Source organism: Hyla sarda, chromosome 3, assembly GCF_029499605.1.
Source record: "Hyla sarda isolate aHylSar1 chromosome 3, aHylSar1.hap1, whole genome shotgun sequence".
NCBI lineage: Eukaryota > Metazoa > Chordata > Amphibia > Anura > Hylidae > Hyla > Hyla sarda.
This window is the reverse complement of record NC_079191.1, coordinates 448,870,028-448,894,900: the sequence shown is the minus strand read 5'-3', so window position 1 is coordinate 448,894,900 and position 24,873 is coordinate 448,870,028. Positions and strand designations below refer to the sequence as shown.

Genomic DNA, 24,873 nt, shown 5'->3' with positions numbered 1-24,873 from the left:
TTGTGAGAGGACGAGAAGCAATGCCTATGCCAAGCGGACACAGATCTCTAGACTTTGCTGTTCTGAGTGTGCAACTTTAGACTGTGTGAACACTGGCAGTATTTAAAAAAAATTATAAAAGTCACTTCTGTAGCAACACTAGGCACAAAACGCATCTGATTTTAGATAAACCAGAGATATGAAATGATTAATCACAGGTGACAAGGTAACTATTCAATTTCTAGTTTCTTGGGAAACTGCACAAACACTTTGGTTTCCATGCCCTAACCAGCTCATCCTCTTCTACACTATTAGGCTTCTACAGTGCTTATAATGGTTTAGTACAATGTGAGCGGACCGTTTCATTCATAAGCAATAGGTGGAGTCTGTTCTTTATAACCACCCCATAGGAGACAAACTTGGAGAAATAATGTCTGAGGCATCTACATATGATGTAGCCTTAAAGCAGACTGACAACAGAGAAGCATTCAGGGTACATATAGGTGTTATTTGGGGTAACTTACTTTGGTGCACGGGGGTGGCAGAGCACATGTTAGTGAGCGAGGTCAGCAGAATAGGGGGCCGCATACGGCTGGGCTGCTCTAGGCTTCTTACCTCTCCTAGTGAAAGACAACAAACTGCTCTAGTTGGGTTCTCCGGGCAAATTCTGTCAAGACTTTGCAGCTATGTAGCTGTTGATGGACCATGGTGTACTATCTATACTACCAATCTATGGTGGAAAGAGGGGTACAGCTCGGTACAAGATTCACACTTCTCATGGACAACATATACCAAGGAGGTCCAAGGACTCCCCTTTCCTTTCACATTGTGCTGTGGCTCTATGGACAAAGAATATCTTGTTGAATGTCATGCATAATCGCAGGCTGCCCTGTAGAAGAAGTGGAACTTGTTCCGGAATGGTATGTGCTGCTACTCTAATAGCTTTTCCTCTAGTGTCAGCTAAAAGAACATACTGTCACATACATTGGGTGAAGCCACCACTGCGACTCTGGCATAACTGTTGTGAAGTGGTGTAGATGCTGCTTTTGTGTATTCTACAGGAGATTATAAGCAGCTACAAGATCAAGTAGTAGAGCCTCGCTGCAGATATACGAGACGGACGACAGGGTAGAAGTGTGACTGATCTGTACAATAACTGTGCACATGTAAAGAAAACACAGAATGAGTAAAAGAACATTGAACACAGCATCCTCTGAAGTCAGAATGTCAGGCAGCAATCAGCAGGAAGAAGCAGCTCTATCTGTGCATTGGATTTTTTTCCCATATGTATAAAGAACCAACCTGCAAGTCCTTTCGTTTAACTCAAGCTGCTTCGTTTTGCAACGTGAGTCTGTGTTTTTACAGGAACATTTACAGGTCTGGGGGTCTTGGACAAACAAGTGTTTTCTCCTCTCTGTGTCTGTGCAAGGCTCACAATGACTGCAAAAAGCAAAAGGAAAAAAAGAGTTCTAAGCTACAGCGCAACAGCAAGAGAAATGTCAACATGCATTACTCCTGAACACATTACAAGCAATCCCTCCATCCCCGGGACACTCCAGGGTGACCATCCATCCATCGTCCTGTTTTTATAGCTCCCATCTGTACGTGCTCTGTAACAATGGATATAGAAGCAGGGAGTCTTGACATTCCCGAAGAAGGTGGTCACCCTGACGTGTAACACAGTACAGAGCAGTGCTACCATAGGTTACAGTAACACAACCCAACACGTCTACAGCTAACTTATGCCTGTTCAATATAGATACATCTGGCCACCCCAGGAAATACATAAACAGGTGGTTGGATCCTCATCTCCTCCTTAATGCCCTCTGATCCCTCACCAGCCACCTTCTCATGTTATGTTCTTTATAAAAGAGGCAAGACGAAGCAGACAGCATAGCATTAGGAAGCCAGAAGCTGCATTTGGAAGGAGTAAAATGCATTTATCATGTAATCTTACAAGATTGGTGTAAAAGACAGTATGGAGAATTTGCAGGACTGAAATAGTTAGCTGAGATTACAAAAAAATCTTAAGGATTAGACTAAGAGAAGCAAAAACCATGAGTGAAAAGATGATAAGTTCTGCCTTCCAAATGCAGTACCTTAGAGTTAGAGTATAAAGAAAGAAGCAGAGATGACATCAGGAGATAAGCTGCACGCCACCTATCTAAGTCACTGAGGAGTCCAAGGATGATGCTATACAGTGAAGCGAGCGTGTGACACGTTACAACCACCAGGCGATGAACACAAATGGCTGCGTGTAGGTCATGCCTCCCTATGTCCTATCCCATCAGATGTAGACAAAAAAAAAAGTAGTTATTCCTTATGTTATAACTCAGCCATTTCAGTTCTTATCCATTGGTTGAAGAGTCGGTACTAAATGTTCATGACTGCAGTCTCACCAAGGACCCAAGGTAAAGTGTCCACAACCTGATGACGTTCTTGTGGAGACTACTATTCACACTACTAACACTCCAGTGACAAGCTTTATGGAAGTGAAGTGGTGTAACCACACAGGGGTGGCTGGTGCTGACCCTACACAGAAAGCCAATGACAAATGGTATATCCAGCCACCACTGACATTCCACTTCTTTCTATATCGGAAAGGACGTGTTTTGACTGCAGACGGTCAGCAGGATGGAAATGGAAGGGACTGACAAGAGTCTAATGTCTATAACCAGCTGTAGTCTCTTTGACATGGTCAACACTTTCACTTCGGTTCAAAGGAGACTGTTGCCTTAACAGACCTAGTCATATTGACTCACATGTTACACTAAGGAAAGCAGGGGGGCATTGTGACTGCATCGCTGGTTTTGGACAGCATTATAGACCCTGATTTCACTGTAGCTTGTAGGCAACATGTAGTCACAACAAAACAAAAAACAAAGAATTGAAGGGTTGGTATTAAGAGCAGTCACTTTTTGTGCTGGAGCCAGGAGGATGATGCCACTATAATCAAGGTACCCGAAGATGTGTCCCACCACCAATGCTGCCACAAGCCACCACGTCAAACCCCAATAAGCCAAATTGACCTAATGTGATCATGAGATCTGTCAAGAAAATGTAAATAAAAAAATCAATATAACTACTGGCCTGCCTGCACAAAACTGGAGATCCTGCCATAGGGGGTTCACAGCAGACAAAATCTAGTACTACTCCGCAGTCATCTGAACACGGATCTACTGGGAAAGGTTAGGTTTGCTGTAGCAAAGAATCCAGGATCATTACTGGCTATGCAAGTCTCATGATGACATTAAGACAGTCAAAATTCCCTCATCATTATCCCCGCCATCACCAAGGCCTCCAATTACATCATACCAAGTTGGAGATTGTCTTATTGACCCCAATCCGCAACGCCACACGAGCAGATTAATGGGATTAATTTATGGAATGAGGTGAAACAATGCCAGAACTTTATCTGTGGTTGGGATTTTAGTGAGCACACGATACAAACGTACAAGCGGTGCGATTTGTACCGGATTTTCTTGCGCTTTCGTTTATGGCCCTTCCCTCGTTTTGCTTTTCTGGAAGAAAAAATAAACAAAGAGCGAGAGACAGAGAGAAAGGGCAAAAAACGAGAGAAACTGGAGCAAAAAATCAGGGGCAGAATTTGCAGAATAAGATAGCTTAGTGACGCTACACTGGACTATAGAGTCTTATACAACAATACAACGTCTGATCCAAAAAACAAAATGAACATATAGCATCCAGAAGAACAGAGTCACAAAGGCTAGGACATCTTAAACACACCTCTATGTATGGGCTAGTATAAAGGGGGGGGGGGGTGATCATTACACTCTGCCATCACATCTACAGATAGGTTCACTTACTTAGACAAGCATGCTCATTATTATTAGTCGCAGGGTCTACCCTGTTCTATTCCCAGTAACAAACTTGATGACATCATCAGATCAGCTTGGAACCTAACACTTGTGAAGTTTCTAAAGTTTCCCAACTGGGGGGCCCTAAAATGCATCCATTACCCCAGACCCGAGCCACCTGCAGAGCATTTCTCTCACATCATTCCTGCAGATATGCCGGAGACATACTTGTAATTCTGCCTCGTGCAATATGATCCGGCCCAGAAAGCAATAAGTGCAAAGTAAAAATCTATGCAATAATTAACAAAACCCACATCTCCTTAGCGATAGCTGAAGACAAACAATGGCAGGGGAACTGGCTTTGCTTTGGGCAAATGCGTACAGCCTTATTTTCCTTCCAGTACCTGCATGCTATGCTGGAATGTCAGCTGGAGTAAAAGAAGCTTCCCCCGTGAGACTTCACCATGACTGGGCCCTCATGCACAAACAGGAAAGCAGATGATAGCGGCAGCGTGACCACTGCTAATCTACTCTATAGTCTCTACACAGGTGCTGCTGCTGCTTTGGCTTTTGAGAAGCATCAAACTTTTAGCTGGCTCCTGTTCATAGCCAGCACAGGACAGCTTTATCAGCTGGGTCTCAAGCAATGTGGCCCAGTTATCTGGGCCTCTGCTATCTCCTCTGCCTCATTATGAAGCTGCATGGACAGCAGAGGTGACCTTTCCCACACACGTGGCTGGATATTAATAGTAAGCTTAATAGCAAAAACATCTCTCTCCAAGAGGCCTTTCTACGGCATTGCATTATGGGATATGGCCTCCAGTCTTTTTTTTTTTTTTCCCATGTCTTGCTTAGATACTTCCAGCAGGTAACTGTGCTTTTTCATGGAGTCGCTATGACCGGGTTTGCTACATTTAGAGGGTTTGGGGTTAACATAGTAGCAGTGTCATTAATATATTGCCAACCGATTAACAATGGGCCTATGACTGGTAAACATGTAGTCAGAGGACTGTGCGTAATATGATAAATATGCTGCAAGCTGATACAGCATAATATTAACTAAAAAGTTTGAAAAAAACAGTGGCTGCTGTTACATGAGGATTGGCGCGTTAGATCACAGAGCTTCATAACCATTTGGTGTTACTGCAATAGAATTTCTCTTATTGATGGGACACTTTCTGACCTTGGTGGTGACAGTCACCATGTCTACTATATACATATGACAATATGTCTGGACAACTGGAAATGGACTCCCAATGTGAACAGGTTAACACCTTGTCTCCTGGACCATGCAGCTTCTCCAGCAGGATAATAAGCGTGCAGCAGCAAGAGCAGGTTTTTGGAGAAAAGCTTAAGTTGCACCAGTGCCAGTTGACAGGTCCTGACAGAGTCTAAGAAAATGCCTCACCTTATCCCCCCTAGGCTCCTGTCCCACCCCCTCCTCTACCCACTGTCTCCTCTTTTCTAAACATAGGTTAGAATGAGAGAAGGCATTCAGGGTTCTAAGGGCCACCTTTCCCAATTTTAATATTAAAAGTTCCTTGTTATGGGGTCGGTGCTCGAACAGGGCAAGAAAACTTCCAGGTGCTATTAAGCACATATGAACAGGCTGAAGAACACATAGAGCTACATACAGTGTTTCTCCGAAAATAAGCCCCGGTCTTATATAAATTTTTGTCTTTTCAGGGTAGGGCTTATTTTCGGGGAAACACAGGAACAAAACAAAATTATGGGGGGGCTGGAGGAGTGTGGAGGATGGGGGGCTGTGGGAGGATGGGGGGCTGTAGCAGTGTGGAGGATGGGGGGGGCTGTAGCAGTGTGGAGGATGGGGGGGCTGTAGCAGTGTGGAGGATGGGGGGGCTGTAGCAGTGTGGAGGATGGGGGGGCTGTAGCAGTGTGGAGGATGGGGGGGCTGTAGCAGTGTGGAGGATGGGGGGGCTGTAGCAGTGTGGAGGATGCCGCACCCCCCCATCCTCCACACTGCCACAGCCCCCCATCCTCCCACAGCCCCCCCATCCTCCACACTGCTACAGCCCCCCCATCCTCCACACTGTTACAGCCCCCCCCATCCTCCACACTGCTACAGCCCCCCATCCACCCCTTTCCCCCGTCGTCCTCCACACTCCTACAGTGCCCCCAACCCTCTGCCATAATAAACTACCATACCTTACACCTTCATACCGTACGGAAGCTGCAGCTCTCGGTGGCGGCGGGACCTCCTTATGTTGCTTAGAAGCCGGGGGCAGGGACACGTCCGTGACGTTGGCCGTGCATACGCGCCGACGTTTTAAAGTGACAGCGTCCCTGCCCCTGGCTGCTAAGCAACAGAAGGAGGTCCCGCTGCAGCTTCCGCACGGTATTGTAGGATAGATAGTTAGATATGGCAGTGTTTCCCAACCAGGGTGCCTCCAGCTGTGGCCAAACTACAAATCCCAGCATGCCCGGACAGCCGGCATGCTGGATGTTGTAGTTTGGCCACAGCTGGAGGCACCCTAGTTGGAAAACACTGAGATATGGGACCAGCCAAATGCGGGCATTACTGGCGGCCACGGTCCGGATCTGGACCGCGGTCCGTCCAATTGATTACCCCTGGCCTAGGTCTTATTTTTGGGGTAGGGCTTACATTGCAGCCCACCCTGAAAATACTGCTAGGGCTTACTTTCGGGGTAGGGTTTATTTTCGGGGAAACACGGTAAGAGAAACAAAAAAATCCTACAATCGTCCTTGGAAGATATCCACTCTTTAGTATCTACAGACCTACGGCTTGAGAGATGAGGACATGCATGTAATCTGGGTCATGCTGCACAAGTTAGAAGTATTGTATACACCGTCACCACAGCAAAGGCAGAGTTACCCCAGCAGCCGGTACCGAATGTTAACCATGTATTAAGCGCCCGTTACACCCTACCTCTACGTTACAGCGCAGTAAGACAAGCAGAGAACAAAAAGGGAGCAGATAATGTCAGGTATACAATGCTTTGTCCACTAAGAAGTGTCAGCGATAATATGCTGGAAAGTAAGTAATTTCATGTACGCTCTGGTGACCTTATCAATGCCCGGACTTGAATGCAGCAATTAAAGAAGTCCTTCAGCATGATATATTAACCCTTCCAGAGGTGCAGAACTGCAGGAGGGGTTAATGACAGGTCTCAGTGCATTATGTAAGTGGCTAAGACATATTTATGAATCATACATAAAGTGGGGGGCACTTACTTTTCCTGTTTGCCTTTAACTTCTTTCTTTTGTCTGAAGAATAAAATAAAAAAAATACAATAATTAAACTCATTTTAAAGGCGCATCATTGAGAAAAATAGTGGAGAACATAGGGCTGTAGTCTTTACCTGCATTCACATCGACTGTGCTGCTGAAAACTTTTTTCCACATACAGCTGACTCATGTGAGGCCTCATCCTCAAGATCTACAAGAAAAAGAAGTCTTGCTATGAAATGGAGAAGCAGCTCTTTACCATTAGAGGTTTTGGGGCTTTAATCATGCAGAAATAACGTCATGGAGTCCACATGCTATTAATGTTGGTGATAATTGAGGCTCCTGATTTTTTGAAAAAAAAATAAAAAATTCTGAGGGATCTGGCCTTGCATGTGATAATGTGGCAGCTGCTGGTCACGTACAGATACGCAGCCATGTCCTAGTTACTGAAGAATGTTAATCTGCGTGTCTCAGTAAAAGTTCATAAGAGGCTGAAAGGGAATTACGTGCAGCAGCCCCTGTGATGTAAAACATGCCAGAAAAAAAAAAATAAAGGTATAGGCCTGCTTGGCACATACCTGCATGGTGACATTGTACCACTCTGTGGGTACGCACTCGAAATTCTCATCACTGCAGCATCCTGCACATCTCATAAGGGCTACGCAAGAAGGTTTGAAGATGAACTCCACCTCGTCGGGGTATTCCTGGTAGATATCCACCAAGGTCTCCCGCACCTGACACATGCTGCGCTCGTAGACGTTTATGAACGACACCACTGCAGAAAAAAGACACAGCACTAAGCATTGCATCTACATATGTTATTGTTCTACAGGATTAGATACTGGAAGCAGAGATGTCACTTCTTGACACCTATATGCAATTAAATTCCAATAATTTGGCACATAGAGACCAAGAAAGATGCTAAATGAGCAGGATCTCACCAAAGTTTTTGTGGTCTTATCTGGATAGTTACCCAATCAGCCTCATACAAAAAGAGACTGGGTGAGAATGAAGAATAAAAGCAAATACTGCACTCACAAGGCCTAAAGCTGGTCATACACACAACATTATATGTATGGGGGCTTGTTCGGCATAAGAATATGGCATGTTACATTTCAACACACCCAATTTTTTATTCTTGCAGGAGCTGGTCACAGAGGGGCCTGGGGGGGGGGGGGTAGATGGCGGGACACCCATGTCCTCTCCCCACTGAAATGTGTATACATGCTCAGCTACAGAGTCTTTAGGACTAGTTCCTGTCGTTAACAAAAACCTTTTCATATAATGTAGATACCATTATATGTATATTTGTAATGTATATTTGCCCGCGAGTCTCTGTGAGGAATCCACTGAGGACAAACACTGAAGACAAGCGGGGCGCTGTACACCGAGGACAAGCACTGAAGACAAGCGGGGCGCTGTACACCGAGGACAAGCACTGAAGACAAGCGGGGCGCTGTACACCGAGGACAAACACTGAAGACAAGCGGGGCGCTGTACACCGAGGACAAGCACTGAAGACAAGCGGGGCGCTGTACACCGAGGACAAGCACTGAAGACAAGCGGGGCGCTGTACACCGAGGACAAACACTGAAGACAAGCGGGGCGCTGTACACTGAAGACAAACACTGAAGACAAGCGGGGCGCTGTACACTGAAGACAAACACTGAAGACAAGCGGGGCGCTGTACACTGAAGACAAACACTGAAGACAAGCGGGGCGCTGTACACTGAAGACAAGCACTGAAGACAAGCGGGGCGCTGTACACCGAGGACAAACACTGAAGACAAGCGGGGCGCTGTACACTGAAGACAAACACTGAAGACAAGCGGGGCGCTGTACACTGAAGACAAACACTGAAGACAAGCGGGGCGCTGTACACTGAGGACAAGCAGGGCTCTGTAAACCGAGGACAAGCAGGGCGCTGTACACCGAGGACAAGCAGGGCGCTGTACACCGAGGACAAACACTGAAGACAAGCGGGGCGCTGTACACTGAAGACAAACACTGAAGACAAGCGGGGCGCTGTACACTGAAGACAAACACTGAAGACAAGCGGGGCGCTGTACACTGAAGACAAACACTGAAGACAAGCGGGGCGCTGTACACTGAAGACAAGCACTGAAGACAAGCGGGGCGCTGTACACCGAGGACAAACACTGAAGACAAGCGGGGCGCTGTACACTGAAGACAAACACTGAAGACAAGCGGGGCGCTGTACACTGAAGACAAACACTGAAGACAAGCGGGGCGCTGTACACTGAGGACAAGCAGGGCTCTGTAAACCGAGGACAAGCAGGGCGCTGTACACCGAGGACAAGCAGGGCGCTGTACACCGAGGACAAACACTGAAGACAAGCGGGGCGCTGTACACTGAAGACAAACACTGAAGACAAGCGGGGCGCTGTACACCGAAGACAAACACTGAAGACAAGCGGGGCGCTGTACACCGAGGACAAACACTGAAGACAAGCGGGGCGCTGTACACCGAGGACAAACACTGAAGACAAGCGGGGCGCTGTACACCGAGGACAAACACTGAAGACAAGCGGGGCGCTGTACACCGAGGACAAACACTGAAGACAAGCAGGGCTCTGTACACCGAGGACAAGCAGGGCTCTGTACACCGAGGACAAGCAGGGCTCTGTACACCGAGGACAAGCAGGGCTCTGTACACCGAGGACAAGCAGGGCTCTGTACACCGAGGACAAGCAGGGCTCTGTACACCGAGGACAAGCAGGGCTCTGTACACCAAGGACCAGCAGGGCTCTGTACACCGAGGACAAGCAGGGCGCTGTACACCGAGGACAAGCAGGGCTCTGCACACGGAGGACAAGCAGGGCTCTGCACACGGAGGACAAGCAGGGACAGCCTTTTTTCACCCAAAAATATACACCTTTTTGTAATCAATGTATATTACAAATATGCATATAATAGTATCTACATAAAAAGTTATTGTTAAACCATATTTTCTAAAACGAACTCAGATTATATTCCCTAACTACTCCAAACACCACTCCTGCCCTTAAACAATTTAGAGGTTTAAAAAGCTGTGCATCCTACCTTTCCCCTTGCTCACATTGCATTAGCTCCCGGCAGGATAAAGTGGACGTTCCCCAGCAGGTGCGACATCACTGAAACCTGCGCGAGCTGTACCTCGCCTCATCCCACATGCACTTCATGAGTTTGGTCCCCTGCCAGGTCGGGAGGAGACCAAACTAACTGTTTGACTTGTGCAGGGAACAGAACAGAGCCACCTAGTGGCCGTTTTTTAATGCCATTAAAAACATATAAAGGTTGAGAATTTAAGTAAATAGCAAAGTGTCTTATAATTACACAAAGTTATTAAAGTTATTTTAAAGTTTATTAAAAGTTTAGTTTGGTGACAGGTACTCTTTAACGACAGGTACACTTTAGATTTTAGAATTTTTAGATCTTTGAATTTTTATATTCATTGCTAGCTTTGAAAATGATCACCAAAAAAGTGGAAACACACCCTCCATGCTTGGACCCAAAACGTTAGCAATGGGCTGTAGTAGATAAATTATGAGGAAGCATATCAGCCTATTCACTTGCCCCACGTTCTGACACCCGATTTTCCGCCCCATTCTCTATCCTCCCAGCTCGGCTGATTCTCGCAGCTCCTGCAACGTGTGAGGAGCTAATTAGACGCCATATCTCTACAAAGTGGACAAAGACTCCCTGTCAGGAGCTGTGGAGGCATATGGTGCCCAGATTAGCAGGAAAAATTCCCCTGCAGTTACTGCATCCCAGGACGATTGTTTCATTGGCCTCTAGGATTAGAAATAAAAGCTCTTAAAAATCCCCCCGGCATCCCGGCCAGGGACTAGTAGCAGTTCTGAGAACTTTCAGCTGCCGCACCCCTGTTACGACACCATGTTACCCCCTTTACCAGACTCTGCAAAGTCAAAATACTTGTTGCAAAACCAAATGACTTACTCCCTTGGGCTCTGTCATATGCAAATGTAAAACTGTTCTGAGCTGTGGTATATTACAGCAAAGAATAACTCTTCAAGTTTCTGCCATCATGGTCACAGCCTGGAAGGACAAGGGTCTGAACATACAAGAACCAAGTTTCTCCAGTGTCTCACTCTACTGAGTCTGTCAGAAGTCCTCAGTTAACTTCCAGAGACCCCCCCCCCCCCCTTCTGCCGGTAGTGGTCCAACACCAGAGACCACCAGAGCAGCTGCTGGGAATCAGCCCTTCCCCCTCTTCTACGACTCCTAAGACAAACTGTAGAGGAACCCACCCCCACCCACCTATTATGTGCATCTCAATTTTTCCTGAGGAAGCCATGTAAAAATATAGTAATCCTCTTCCCTGCTAACATGTAATAGCGGCAGACACCATGCTCTCTCCACCGCTCAGTGTTCAGGATAGGGAGAATCCAGTTTCCAGCAGCAGGCATATAACAACTTAGTTCATTTCCTATAACCATACTGTAGGTTGCAAAAAGGGTATCTGATGTCCTGCCTGGGATTTTAGCTTTGTAGTGTACAGAGGGTTAATAGGCACTGAGCTTGTCCGTGGCCCCACACGGGGGATATGCAGTGTAAGGGAGAAGTACATGCTTGCACCATGTTTGAGCTGACTTGGAGCAGTGGCGCGAGGGTTGATAACCTTAGCTGATAAGTACAGCTGCTGCCATCACGGAAACTTGTCCTATCACATGTGTCGCCTGCAGGGGTGGCCGCCTCTACGTGCACTGCTAAATCTCTGTTTAGTTTTTCTATAAAAATTATGATACGGAAAAAGCTGCGGCATCAATATGAAGGGAAAAAGTCCTGACCTCCATCTGTCAGTAATGAAACTCAAGGGTGTTACACCTCAGCTGGTGCAGTCATGTGACATTACAGCTATACAAAATAGTCGTGACTAGGTAAGAATGTTAGAACATCCTCCCCCCCCCCCAATCGGGCGGCACGATCTCCACGTATTAGGAGCTTAAAATAAATGGGCTGACTAATCCACAACCACCCGCGGTCTACATGATAATAGGAAATCACAATGAGACAGCCATCCACTTACTGTGCCAGAGAGAAGGCACCATTCATGCCAGGGGAACTAGTAGACGTAATGCCCTATAAAAGGTGCAGGAAAATGCAGACCTAAGGGTGAAATAGACAACTGAGCAGAAGTGCCACAGAAGCCATCTGCCCAGCCATGGCCACCAGCCAAGCAAAGGGGCCACACAAGCTGCCCAACCAAGGCCATCTCCCCTGAGCAGAAGGGGCACACCAGCTGCCTGCCCCACCATGATTACTGCCCCTGAGAGGATGGGCCACACAAGCTGCCCAGTCAAGACCATCACCCCTGAGCAGAAGGGGCACACAAGCTGACTGCCCCATCATGGCCACCGCTCCTGAGAGGATGGGCCACACAAGCTGCCCAGCCAAGACCATCATTCCTGAGCAGAAGGGGCACACAAGCTGACTGCCCCATCATGGCCACCGCGCCTGAAAGGATGGGCCACACAAGCTGCCCAGCCAAGACCATCATCCCTGAGCAGAAGGGGCAGATGGTCTTGGCTGGGCAGCTTGTGTGGCCCATCCTTTCAGGCGCGGTGGCCATGATGGGGCAGTCAGCTTGTGTGCCCCTTCTGCTCAGGAATGATGGTCTTGGCTGGGCAGCTTGTGTGGCCCATCCTCTCAGGAGCGGTGGCCATGATGGGGCAGTCAGCTTGTGTGCCCCTTCTGCTCAGGGGTGATGGTCTTGACTGGGCAGCTTGTGTGGCCCATCCTCTCAGGGGCAGTAATCATGGTGGGGCAGGCAGCTGGTGTGCCCCTTCTGCTCAGGGGAGATGGCCTTGGTTGGGCAGCTTGTGTGGCCCCTTTGCTTGGCTGGTGGCCATGGCTGGGCAGATGGCTTCTGTGGCACTTCTGCTCAGTTGTCTATTTCACCCTTAGGTCTGCATTTTCCTGCACCTTTTATAGGGCATTACGTCTACTAGTTCCCCTGGCATGAATGGTGCCTTCTCTCTGGCACAGTAAGTGGATGGCTGTCTCATTGTGATTTCCTGACTGCCCCATCATGGCCACCGCCCCTGAAAGGATGGGCCACACAAGCTGCCCAGCCAAGACCATCATACCTGAGCAGAAGGGGCACACAAGCTGACTGCCCCATCATGGCCACCGCCCCTGAAAGGATGGGCCACACAAGCTGCCCAGCCAAGACCATCACCCCTGAGCAGAAGGGGCACACAAGCTGACTGCCCCATCATGGCCACCGCTCCTGAGAGGATGGGCCACACAAGCTGCCCAGCAAAGACCATCACCCCTGAAGAGAAGGGGCACACAAGCTGACTGCCCTACCATGGCCAACGCCGCTGAGCAGAAGGGTCACACAAGCGGCCTGCCCAGCCCTGGCCACCACCCATGACAATATTCTCTTGGATCGGGCACTTACTGCTCCATGACCTTCCTTTTTTGGTTCACATGCCACTGCACCTTTATGACTTCTGCAATATGGTGGTAAAATATTTACGTGATTTATCACTATCATAGTTGCACATCTACGTAAAGTACCAGATCTGTGTCTAGAAAAAAGAAAATAAAGTTTTTACAGGTTTTTGTTGCCTCCATTTTAACTGCCTCAGATGAATAACAACACCTGACTACTGCAGTGACCTATGTGTTCAGAATGACATGTGTAAAAATGTATCCATTGAACCAGAACCAATACACAACAGGTTCCTAATTTATTATAAAAATACGTGCATATTAGGAGGCCCCCCCCTCATGCCAGAACCTAAACACTGAATTGAGTATATACAAACCTACTAAAAAGGAAAAGCCATCTAGGAGACGGCAGATGTTCACCAGACTGGAAAATATCACAAAAAAAAAAAAGTTCTTACCTTCTGTGGGTTTGTGCTCTTTTTCTTGAGTGGGGGCCGCCCAGGAGAACTGCAAGAAACAGAAAAAAAAAAATTAGTATTAAGTAAGATGCAAGAAACTAAAGGCTAATCTAAGGAATGTAACCAAGTTATAGTGGGGAACTGACTATCCCACCAATCAGTATGTGGACAGTGGTGGTTTAATTATATATCTATATATCCTACAATGCAGATAAAGCAGTGAATACATCTAAGCAGCTGGCCTTCCCCACTATTTACATAGAGAGCAGGATCCTCCCCATACATGGCAATGTTATTGAAGGGTGGGACCACAGCTGGGCAAACTAAAGGATTTTTCGGTTGTGGGCATTTATGACACAGCGGCCGCCTATAGTCCTGCACCCTCATACACGTGGTGACGGTTCAGGGCAGCATCCTGTTTGCTCCCAGGCTTCTGTCCTCGGTGGCCTTTAGAGCTCACGTTTTATTTGGTTTTGGGCTTGTCTCAGTTTTTCTATGCCCTTGTGCAGGTGCCAGCTGGGAGATCTGTGATTAAACACATAGGGTGGGATTGGCACTGCAGTCACACTGCGAGTCTCAGGTACAATTGTGTGTTTGCCTAGTAAAGATATAATCAAGAGGAAACCATTAAGCTAGAACAATAGGAAGTCATTGTCAGGCAATGGATGGTCAATGACTTCCTTCAGAGCCTTAAGCTTCAATACTCCCCGAGATTGTCTAGTCCTGTTCACATCACAGTTAAAGGGGTACTCCGGTGAAAACCTTTTTTCTTTTAAATCAACTGGTGGCAGAAAGTTAAACATATTTGTAAATTACTTCTATTAAAAAAATCTTAATCCTTCCAGTACTTATTAGCTGCTGAATGCTACAGAAAATATTCCTTTCTTTTTGGAACACTGATGACATCACGAACACAGTGCTCTCTGCTGACATCTCTGTCCATTTTAGCAACCGTGCATAGCAGCTGTATGCTAAGGGCAGCATGGTGGCTCAGTGGTTAGCATTGCTGTCTTGGAGTGCTGGGGCCTTGGGCTCAAATCCCACTAAGGACAACAATAAATAACGAGTTATTATTATTAATAATATAATGACGTCAGCAAAGAGCACTGTGCTCGTGATGTCATCAGAGAGCATTCCAAAAAGAAAAGAATTTCCTCTGTAGTATTCAGCAGCTAATAAGTACAGGAAGGATTAAAAATTTTTTAATAGAAGTCATTTAGAAATATGTTTAACTTTCTGCCACCAATTGATTTAAAAGAAAAAAGGTTTTCACCGGAGTACCCCTTTAAATATAAGCATACGCTTTTGTGCATTTATTTTTTTCACGCCACCAATTGACTATACAAACAAAGATACAATGTTGCTTGTACATTTTTAATAGCGTGGTAGACTGTGCTCCAAACAAGTGTACACCAACATAAAGGAGGACAAATGTAATCTTTTGGAAAGCCAACAGGGAGCACTGAGGAAATCTTCCGGCGTATCTGCTCTGCTTATAAGCCTGATGTGAACAGGGCCCCAGTCTGTGTAATGGAAAGCAGGACTCTCTCTGTGTACCATCGCCCCTGCCTTCCTGTGTTGCTCATATCTGAAGGTCAGTCAGTGGCAAAACAAACAGAGCAGCAGAGCCGGCCGTGCGTGTTGTGTTGGGAGCTGCAGACATGTTTAAGGCTTCATTGATGGGTCCAAAGTCTACAATCCAATAATGGAGCAGAACACATAGACTGGAACATTGTGCAACACAAGCAAACTTCACTGTGCACTAGTTATATAGGGTCTGGCTGGCAGCATATATCTCCTCACTGGAATACAGGGGTCCCTCAAGTTACAATAATAATTGGTTCTGGGACGACCATTGTAAGTTGAAACCATTGTATGTTGAGACCAGAACTCTATGGAAACCTGGTAATTGGTTCTAAAGGCACCAAAATGTCATCCAAAAATAGGAAAAAGTGAGGATTAAAGAAAACTAAGTAGATAACTAATATAGATAGAGCAAGTCCTTACATATAAAAGTGATAAAGATCTGCTGGGAGCTGTAAATCACGGTCTGTGTCAGTGTTTCCCAAGCAGGGAGCCTCCAGCTGTTGCAAAACTACAACTCCCAGCATGCCCGGACAGCCAAAGGCTGTCCGGGCATGCTGGGAGTTGTAGTTTTGCAACAGCTGGGGCCACCCTGCTTGGGAAACACTGGTCTATACAGAGGACAGGAGCTTCTTCGGGGTCCTGTACAGTACACACAGTGTCCTAAAAAAGTAATGGAGTCATGTAATACCTCCCTGTACTGTAGGTAGGCGCTATCAGACACCAGTCAGTGCATACACTTCAGTAATACAGGGGTTTTTACCAGTGAATGTCCATTCTGATTGGTCAGTTCCTCTAGCCATTGACACGTTTCACAGATCTGGACTGTCCGTAGCATTGTATGTTGAGTCTGGTTTCAACTTAAGATGGTCCAGAAAAGACCATTGTATGTTGAAACTATTGTATGTTGAGGCCATTGTAAGTTGAGGGATCACTGTATAAAATTGTATAGATTGTAAGCCAATGAGGACAGCGCCCTCTGACCTTCTGTATCAATTTGCCATTTACTCTGTATCAAGTTCATTGTACTTGAGTTTGTGTTATGTATTTTAACCCTTATCATATGTACAGCGCCCTGGAACTAAGAGCACTATAAAAACAAATAATTGTAATAACAATAACCACATATGGTGCTCTCAGACCTCAGCCCCTGCTTACAAAGCAATAAAGTAAGATACTGTTTTCATTAATCTCATAGATAATATGGACTGGCAATAACTTGAATAGATCTCTATTTGCAATGATGTGGACTTCTCAGCATCCAGATCCTAAAGGCCCAAATCACACTTGAAAAGGACCCTCCGGGATGATCCACTACGTGATCGAACTAGAGCTCTGGAGGCTGAATTTAGTGTTGGGCGATATGACCAAAAATGAGTATCACGGTATTTTTCTAAAGTATCACGGTATTTATTTATTTTTTACATTGAGACTTGCATTGAGGTGTCGTAGCGGAACTAAACGATCTGAACACTGGGGCAGTGGAGTACCCTTTTAAATAGATGTAACAAACAACCCTACAGCCTCCAGCTGTTGCAAAATTACAACTCCCAGCATGTTGGACTCTATAGTAGTATATAGTATAGGTCAGTGTTTCCCAACCGGGGTGCCTCCAGCTGTTGCAAAACTACTACTCCCAGCATGTTGGACTATATAGTAGTGTATAGTATAGGTCAGTGTTTCCCAACTAGGGGTGCCTCCAGCTGTTGCAAAACTACTACTCCCAGCATGTTGGACTATATAGTAGTATATAGTATAGGTCAGTGTTTCCCAACCAGGGTGCCTCCAGCTGTTGCAAAACTACAACTCCCAGCATGTTGGACTATATAGTAGTGTATAGTATAGGTCAGTGTTTCCCAACTAGGGGTGCCTCCAGCTGTTGCAAAACTACTACTCCCAGCATGCCCGGACAGCAGTTGGCTGTCCGGGCATGCTGGGAGTTGTAGTTTTGCAACAGCTGGAGGGCCTACTGTAGGTATAGTATATTATACAGATCCCTGTCCATCCCAGAACCCTGACTCACCTTCCCAGTTGCTGCAGGGACCGTCCGGGGAGGATGAGCCGGGCCATCCATCCTTCCTGTAGTGTCCGGCGGCATTCCGGGTGGAGGGTGAACCGTCCGGGCTGTCCTTCTTCTCCGGGGGTCCTCTTCTTCACTCCGGGCAGGCTCCGGCCTAGTAACGCTGCATAGACGCCGCTGCACAGTGACGTCCGTGCGCAGCGTCGCACCTGACGTCACGGACGTCCCGGCATAGCGGCGTCTATGCAGCGTTACTAGGCCGGAGCCTGCCCGGAGTGGAGAAGTTGACCCCCGGAGAAGAAGGACAGCCCGGACCGGTTCACCCTCCACCCGGAATGCCGCGGGACACTACAGGAAGGATGGATGGCTTGGACCATCCCCATTACGGGTAAGTTTTATTTTTTTTTATTGACTCGGAGGGTGGGGCAGGGGCCCGACCGGTATAGCGGTATGGGCAAAAATCCATACCGTGGGAGAAAAAAAAAACGGTATCCGGTTCATACCGGTATACCGCCCAGCGCTAGCTGAAATCACTGCAACATGATGACAAAGGTGGAGGGGCCAGTCATTGTCTGCCATCCTAGGGAGGAGGCCACAGAAGGGACACATACAAGAATGAACATAGAGACAGATGTCACAAGGAGTATGTACTGCACCTGGTCCTCTTTTGGGTATTCATCCTAAATCTCATGTAAGCGTCTAATTCTGGAGAAAAATTAATATTAAAATGGGGATCCGGTTACCACTCCACACAGTAGCTCATAGTGACCAATGAAATCACTGCCTGCAAGGAACAACAAAACTAGAAGGCCTTGGCGCTAACCTTTGCAGAGGTCCTGAGGCCGCGCACACTATGGAGCCCAGGATTAGGAGGGACCTTGACTGACAGTAGAGACTAAACTCAGTGCCATCTCCATGCTATCCAGCCGTGACATTAACTCTCCAGGGACGGTTCCAGGAACACAGCGCCCTGCACCTGTCTACTTCCAACAGTCCACTCAGAGACTCCTATACTCTTCCGAGGACAGAATTAACCATGAACGGTGATTATGGGTCCTGCCTGTCCTTGTAGCCTGTGCCAGTCATGGGAGGAACAGCGAGCCCCTTCATAGGAGGCTGGGATTGCTGCGGCAGGACCCAGCGCTCTATGGGGGTGACCTTTTCTCTTGCTGTAAAGCTTCTGCTAACATTGCTCAGCTGAAACCTGAAGAAGCTGCTGCCATCTCACCCACAAACAATGCACACAGCACCTGACCACTCGCTGACACTCATCAGAACACGCAGCCAGATGGAGACCGTAACTAGGGTTAAATGTACATAAGGAACTCTTGTAACATGCCACTGCGCCCCTTCCCAAAAACATGACAATGGCTGTCAATCAGAGGGGACACCTTCCCCGGCCTTGGATGTAACATTAAGCCTTGGAAGTTGCGTCTGCACCAAGCATAATAAGTTAATCAAACTATATGTGGAGATGGACTCTGTGCCTGGTCAGGTATAGCAGAGCCGAGGTGCTTGGAACAACCACTTCTTCCTATTTAGACTTTTTTATTGACACTTGGGATTTCGTCAGGAGACTTTTGGTTCCCAGGGTTGTAAGGGGTTAAGCTATTTGGCACATTAACCTCTGCATCTACTGTAGATTGGTGCCCCTTTACCTCGACACTTTTGCTCCTGCAATGTGAGCAACTTTCCAGAGCAGCGGGGGGGGGGGGGGGGGGATGACAGAATATAGAGCTAATGTCAGGGCGGACTACTACTGCAGCAAGAGCCCAGCTAGAAATGACAACACACACACGAGTACACATAGAAATGACAACACACACACGAGTACACATAGAAATGACAATACACACGAGTATACGTAGAAATGACAATACACACGAGTACACATAGAGATGACAATACACACGAGTACACGTAGAAATGACAATACATATGAGTACACATAGAGATGACAATACACACGAGTACACGTAGAAATGACAATACACACGAGTACACATAGAAATGACAATACACACGAGTACACGTAGAAATGACAATACACACGAGTACACGTAGAAATGACAATACACACGAGTACACATAGAAATGACAATACACACGAGTACACATAGAAATGACAATACACACGAGTACACGTAGAAATGACAATACACACGAGTACACATAGAAATGACAATACACACGAGTACACGTAGAAATGACAATACATATGAGTACACATAGAAATGACAATACATACGAGTACACATAGAAATGACAATACACACGAGTACACATAGAAATGACAATACATATGAGTACACATAGAAATGACAATACACACGAGTACACATAGAAATGACAACACACACACGAGTACACGTAGAAATGACAATACACACGAGTACACGTAGAAATGACAATACACACGAGTACACATAGAAATGACAACACACACGAGTACACATAGAAATGACAATACACACGAGTACACGTAGTAATGACAATACACACGAGTACACGTAGTAATGACAATACACACGAGTACACATAGAAATGACAATACACACGAGTACACGTAGTAATGACAATACACACGAGTACACATAGAAATGACAATACATATGAGTACACATAGAAATGACAATACACACGAGTACACATAGAAATGACAACACACACACGAGTACACGTAGAAATGACAATACACACGAGTACACATAGAAATGACAATACACACGAGTACACGTAGAAATGACAATACACATGAGTACACATAGAAATGACAACACACACGAGTACACATAGAAATGACAATACACACGAGTACACGTAGTAATGACAATACACACGAGTACACGTAGTAATGACAATACACACGAGTACACGTAGTAATGACAATACACACGAGTACACGTAGTAATGACAATACACACGAGTACACGTAGAAATGACAATACACACGAGTACACATAGAAATGACAATACACACGAGTACACATAGAAATGACAATACACACGAGTACACATAGAAATGACAATACACACGAGTACACATAGAAATGACAATACACACGAGTACACATAGAAATGACAATACACACGAGTACACATAGAAATGACAATACACACGAGTACACATAGGAATGACAATACACATGAGTACACATAGAAATGACAACACACACGAGTACACATAGGAATGACAATACACACGAGTACACGTAGAAATGACAATACACACGAGTACACATAGGAATGACAATACACATGAGTACACATAGAAATGACAACACACACGAGTACACATCTCCTGCACATGTCATTTCTATAAAGTGAAGTTTGGATCCTGCCCAGATTTTCCAGCTATCACTGAACAATGAGTCTTTACAGCAGCCAATAGCACAGTCCTGGAGAAAACCAGTGCTGGATTCTCTGGGAGACAAAACCGCATGCCCCGTGAGGTCTCCCCAAGTTCTAAAAGAACTTGTCGGAAGGAAGGTTCCTCTATAGTGAGTGAAATACAGCAACATGTCACCACTGAGAGGGAAGTACACAATGTGACCTTGCAGAAACATAGACTAGGTCTGCGACTAATGTCTGAGCTTCCTTGTCACAGCTGTATGTGGTCCTACAGAGGTTGGAGGTAGTCACTGGTGGTGTCTCTTCAGACCAGGCAGTTTTACTAGGGGGTGCACCATAAAAGTGTCCTGCGGGAGTCTGTGTTACTCTATACAATGAAAAGCTACAATGTCCCCACCTTGTCGCCAGTTACTTATTCCATGATAAGAAACCAGCACCAGGGGCAGGATCTGTGGAGCGGGGGCCCCTGCAGCACCTAGGTCAGTGGTCTTCAAACTGTGGCCCTCCAGATGTTGCAAAACTACAATTCCGGGCATGCTGGGAGTTGTAGTTCTGCAACAGCTGGAGGGCCACAGTTTGAAGACCGCTGACCTAGGTCTTATGTAAAGCTATGGAAATCCTCTCCACTTCTCAGGAAGTGAAGCAGTTAAGGCGTCTCACTCCGCCTGTCTTGCCACAATCTCTCCTTCCTCATTAGTTGAGCTTTGTAACTGTAAATGCTTGGAAAAACAATTAGGCTTCCTTGTAAAAACCGCTTGTGAGCGCACAAGGACCCTTCCCAGAACCTCCAGCAGACAGAGGGAAGAAAGAGAAAGCCTTGTGATCTGTCAGAGCGGGGAGAGCCTGCTCATTCAAGGACATTTCCAACTCACAATGTGGACTGAGGCCTAGTGATTGCTGGCAATGTGCACACACAGATGAGGGGGGGGGGGAAGCTTGGCCCAGTCACATGAAAGAGATTTAAAGGCCTTTAGTCTGTCTCAAGGCTGGTTTACATTTGGAAAAAGCGTACGTGCAGCATGAGCCGCCTGGCTAACCCGGCCTACTGATCTGTCGTCAGAATCAGAAGGGGAGCCAGTGAGAAGGAGGCCTGCTCACCCCGACAAGAGGAGGAAACTTAAGTGACCCATTAACAGTCCAGTCACACGCTGCCCGCTCACTTCACCAGCCCTGTATCTATGACAATGCTCTGGGGTGATGCACATATCAGGGATGCCTGGGGATGGGAAGCAGGGCTCCTTTCCTTCTGTCTATATGGCATCTAACAGTAAGTTCTTGTACAGAGTTGCAGAAAATGTTACATGGATTCAATAACTGACTGCTCACAGGCCTCTGCCATCTATCTACTTTATAACAATAATTCCTGAAAGACAAAGCCTGCACCATATATCATCAACGCCTCAACTTCCAGTGCCCCCAGGAGCTAAAGTCCAGCATCCAGTGCCCCCCAGCAGCTAAAGTCCAGGCACCCAGTGCCCCCCAGCAGCTAAAGTCCAGGCACCCAGTGCCCCCCAGCAGCTAAAGTCCAGGCACCCAGTGCCCCCCAGCAGCTAAAGTCCAGGCATCCAGTGCCCCCTAGCAGCTAAAGTCCAGCATCCAGTGCGCCCAGGAGCTAAGGTCCAGGCATCCAGTGCCCCCAGGAGCTAAGGTCCAGGCATCCAGTGCCCCCAGGAGCTAAGGTCCAGGCATCCAGTGCCCCCCAGGAGCTAAGGTCCAGGCATCCAGTGCCCCCCAGCAGCTAAGGTCCAGGCATCCAGTGCCCCCCAGCAGCTAAGGTCCAGGCATCCAGTGCCCCCAGGAGCTAAGGTCCAGCATCCAGTGCCCCCCAGGAGCTAAGGTCCAGGCATCCAGTGCCCCCCAGGAGCTAAGGTCCAGGCATCCAGTGCCCCCCAGCAGCTAAGGTCCAGGCATCCAGTGCCCCCCAGCAGCTAAGGTCCAGGCATCCAGTGCCCCCCAGCAGCTAAGGTCCAGGCATCCAGTGCCCCCCCAGCAGCTAAGGTCCAGGCATCCAGTGCCCCCCCAGCAGATAAGGTCCCAGAAGCCAATGCCCCCAGTAGCTAAGGTCTAAGCAACCAGTGAGACCCCCAGGGGCTAAAGTCCAAGAAACCAGTGACCTTCCAGGGGCTAAGGTCCGAGAAACTAGTGCCCCCAAGGAGCTAAGGTCAATGTAACCAGTGACTCCAAAGAGCCAAGAGTAAAGCAACCGTTCCCTCACAAGTAGCTAAGGTCCAAGCATATGGTGCCCCCCAGGGGCTAAGATGCTGGTATCCGGAGAACCCTGAGGGACGTGCACCTTACCGGCTGAAGTTCATAGAAGTTACGGGGTTTGGTGTGGATGGTGCCCACTGCTGGCCACATGTGCTGCTGTGATATTACAAACCTCCTTGCGCTAGTTCTGGATCCTTTTTTTATCATGCTTTGCCCTAGACTAGAGAGATGAAGCCAGTACGCCCAATATATAGTTCCATTCACCCCACTATACAGCTCCATTCACCATCATACTTCACCCTGTACTAGGGAGGTGATGCCTGGACCCCAATACACAGCTCCATTCACCATCCCTGACCCCACTACACAGCTCCATTCACCATCATACTTCACCCTGTACTAGGGAGGTGATGCCTGGACCCCAATACACAGCTCCATTCACCATCATACTTCACCCTGTACTAGGGAGGTGATGCCTGGACCCCAATACACAGCTCCATTCACCATCCCTGACCCCACTACACAGCTCCATTCACCATCAAGCTTCACCCTGTACTAGGGAGGTGATGCCTGGACCCCAATACACAGCTCCATTCACCATCATGCTTCGCCCTGTACTAGGGAGGTGATGCCTGGACCCCAATACACAGCTCCATTCACCATCTCTGACCCCACTACACAGCTCCATTCACCATCATGCTTCGCCCTGTACTAGGGAGGTGATGCCTGGACCCCAATACACAGCTCCATTCACCATCATGCTTCGCCCTGTACTAGGGAGGTGATGCCTGGACCCCAATACACAACTCCATTCACTCCTTTTTATTGTGCTTCACCCTGCACCCCACTACACAGCTCCAATCACCATCCCTGACCCCTCTACACAGCTCCATTCACTATCACCAAGTGCACATCCATTCACAGGAACACAACGAGGTAAAGAAACCCAAATCCAACTTTTGCGCCTGGCTGGGTGTCTGCAGGGATCACCTGAGCCCGCCGTATTGTGGATATTTATGGAAAGTGCTGGAGAAGAGAATGATCACATGTGCTGAGCTGGAGGGGGATAAGGAGAAAGGCAATGACTGCTGACAAGTGGGCACATCCACCCCAGGACCCCCTGTGCCAGGTGCCCCTGCTGGATGTGGCTATAGTAAGTGCCCCTCTTACCTGGACAGAGGAGATATACACCAGTAAGCCCCAGTATATCCAAGAGAACAGAAAGTACATGGTTCCCAGTAACATCCGCAGAGGAGCCCCCGATAGTGTGCTGTAGCCGAGGACCCCCCACTCCCAGGGGTGAGTGTAAATCTTCAGAGCCGGGGAGCCGGGGTCACTCCATGAATCCACAGCCCCTGCTCTCCAAAAGACGCAGCGGTAACAGATCCAACAATGTGCACGGAGCAAAAAGTTGTAGCCAAGCAGTAAGTTTCAATCCATGATTCCTGTAATCCCGGAGCCCGGCGGCGGCTAATGCTGAACTCTACAATCCAAGCGCTCGGACCCAGCGGCGGCTTCTGTGTCACCAGAGCAAGAACAAGTGATAGACTAAAGGCTGTGCGGTACCGCCCCCGGGGAGGCGGAGCCTAAGAGAGGGACCCCGCTACATCATCGGCTGATCCGCTCCGGCTGCCAGTACTGCTCTGTGGTGGGCTCAGCATAGAGATCGGCTCTGCTCTGTGGTGGGCTCTGCATAGAGATCGGCTCTGCTCTGTGGTGGGCTCAGCATAGAGATCGGCTCTGCTCTGTGGTGGGCTCTGCATAGAGATCGGCTCTGCTCTGTGGTGGGCTCAGCATAGAGATCGGCTCTGCTCTGTGGTGGGCTCAG

General features: G+C 47.6%; 1 protein-coding gene across 8 annotated transcripts in view; it reads right to left on the bottom strand.

Annotated features, from left to right (window-relative positions):
- The window catches only part of VEGFA (vascular endothelial growth factor A), a 29,012-nt gene extending 4,415 nt beyond the window's left edge, over positions 1-24,597 (bottom strand). Inside the window, exons 1-8 of one of the 8 annotated variants that reach the window (XM_056568685.1) lie at positions 24,216-24,597; positions 13,883-13,931; positions 7,583-7,779; positions 7,139-7,215; positions 7,011-7,043; positions 3,453-3,500; positions 1,282-1,419; positions 504-599 (exon numbers count right to left, since the gene is read on the bottom strand). In XM_056568685.1, coding sequence (XP_056424660.1) covers positions 533-599; positions 1,282-1,419; positions 3,453-3,500; positions 7,011-7,043; positions 7,139-7,215; positions 7,583-7,779; positions 13,883-13,931; positions 24,216-24,290 — 684 coding nt within the window. In that variant the 5' untranslated portion in view covers positions 24,291-24,597 and the 3' untranslated portion in view covers positions 504-532. Of the gene's footprint in view, positions 1-503; positions 600-1,281; positions 1,420-3,434; positions 3,501-7,010; positions 7,044-7,138; positions 7,216-7,582; positions 7,780-13,882; positions 13,932-24,215 lie in introns of all 8 variants that reach the window. The other 7 variants (XM_056568684.1, XM_056568686.1, XM_056568687.1 and 4 more) reach the window with 7 other exon arrangements.
- Positions 24,598-24,873: the final 276 nt, after the last annotated feature.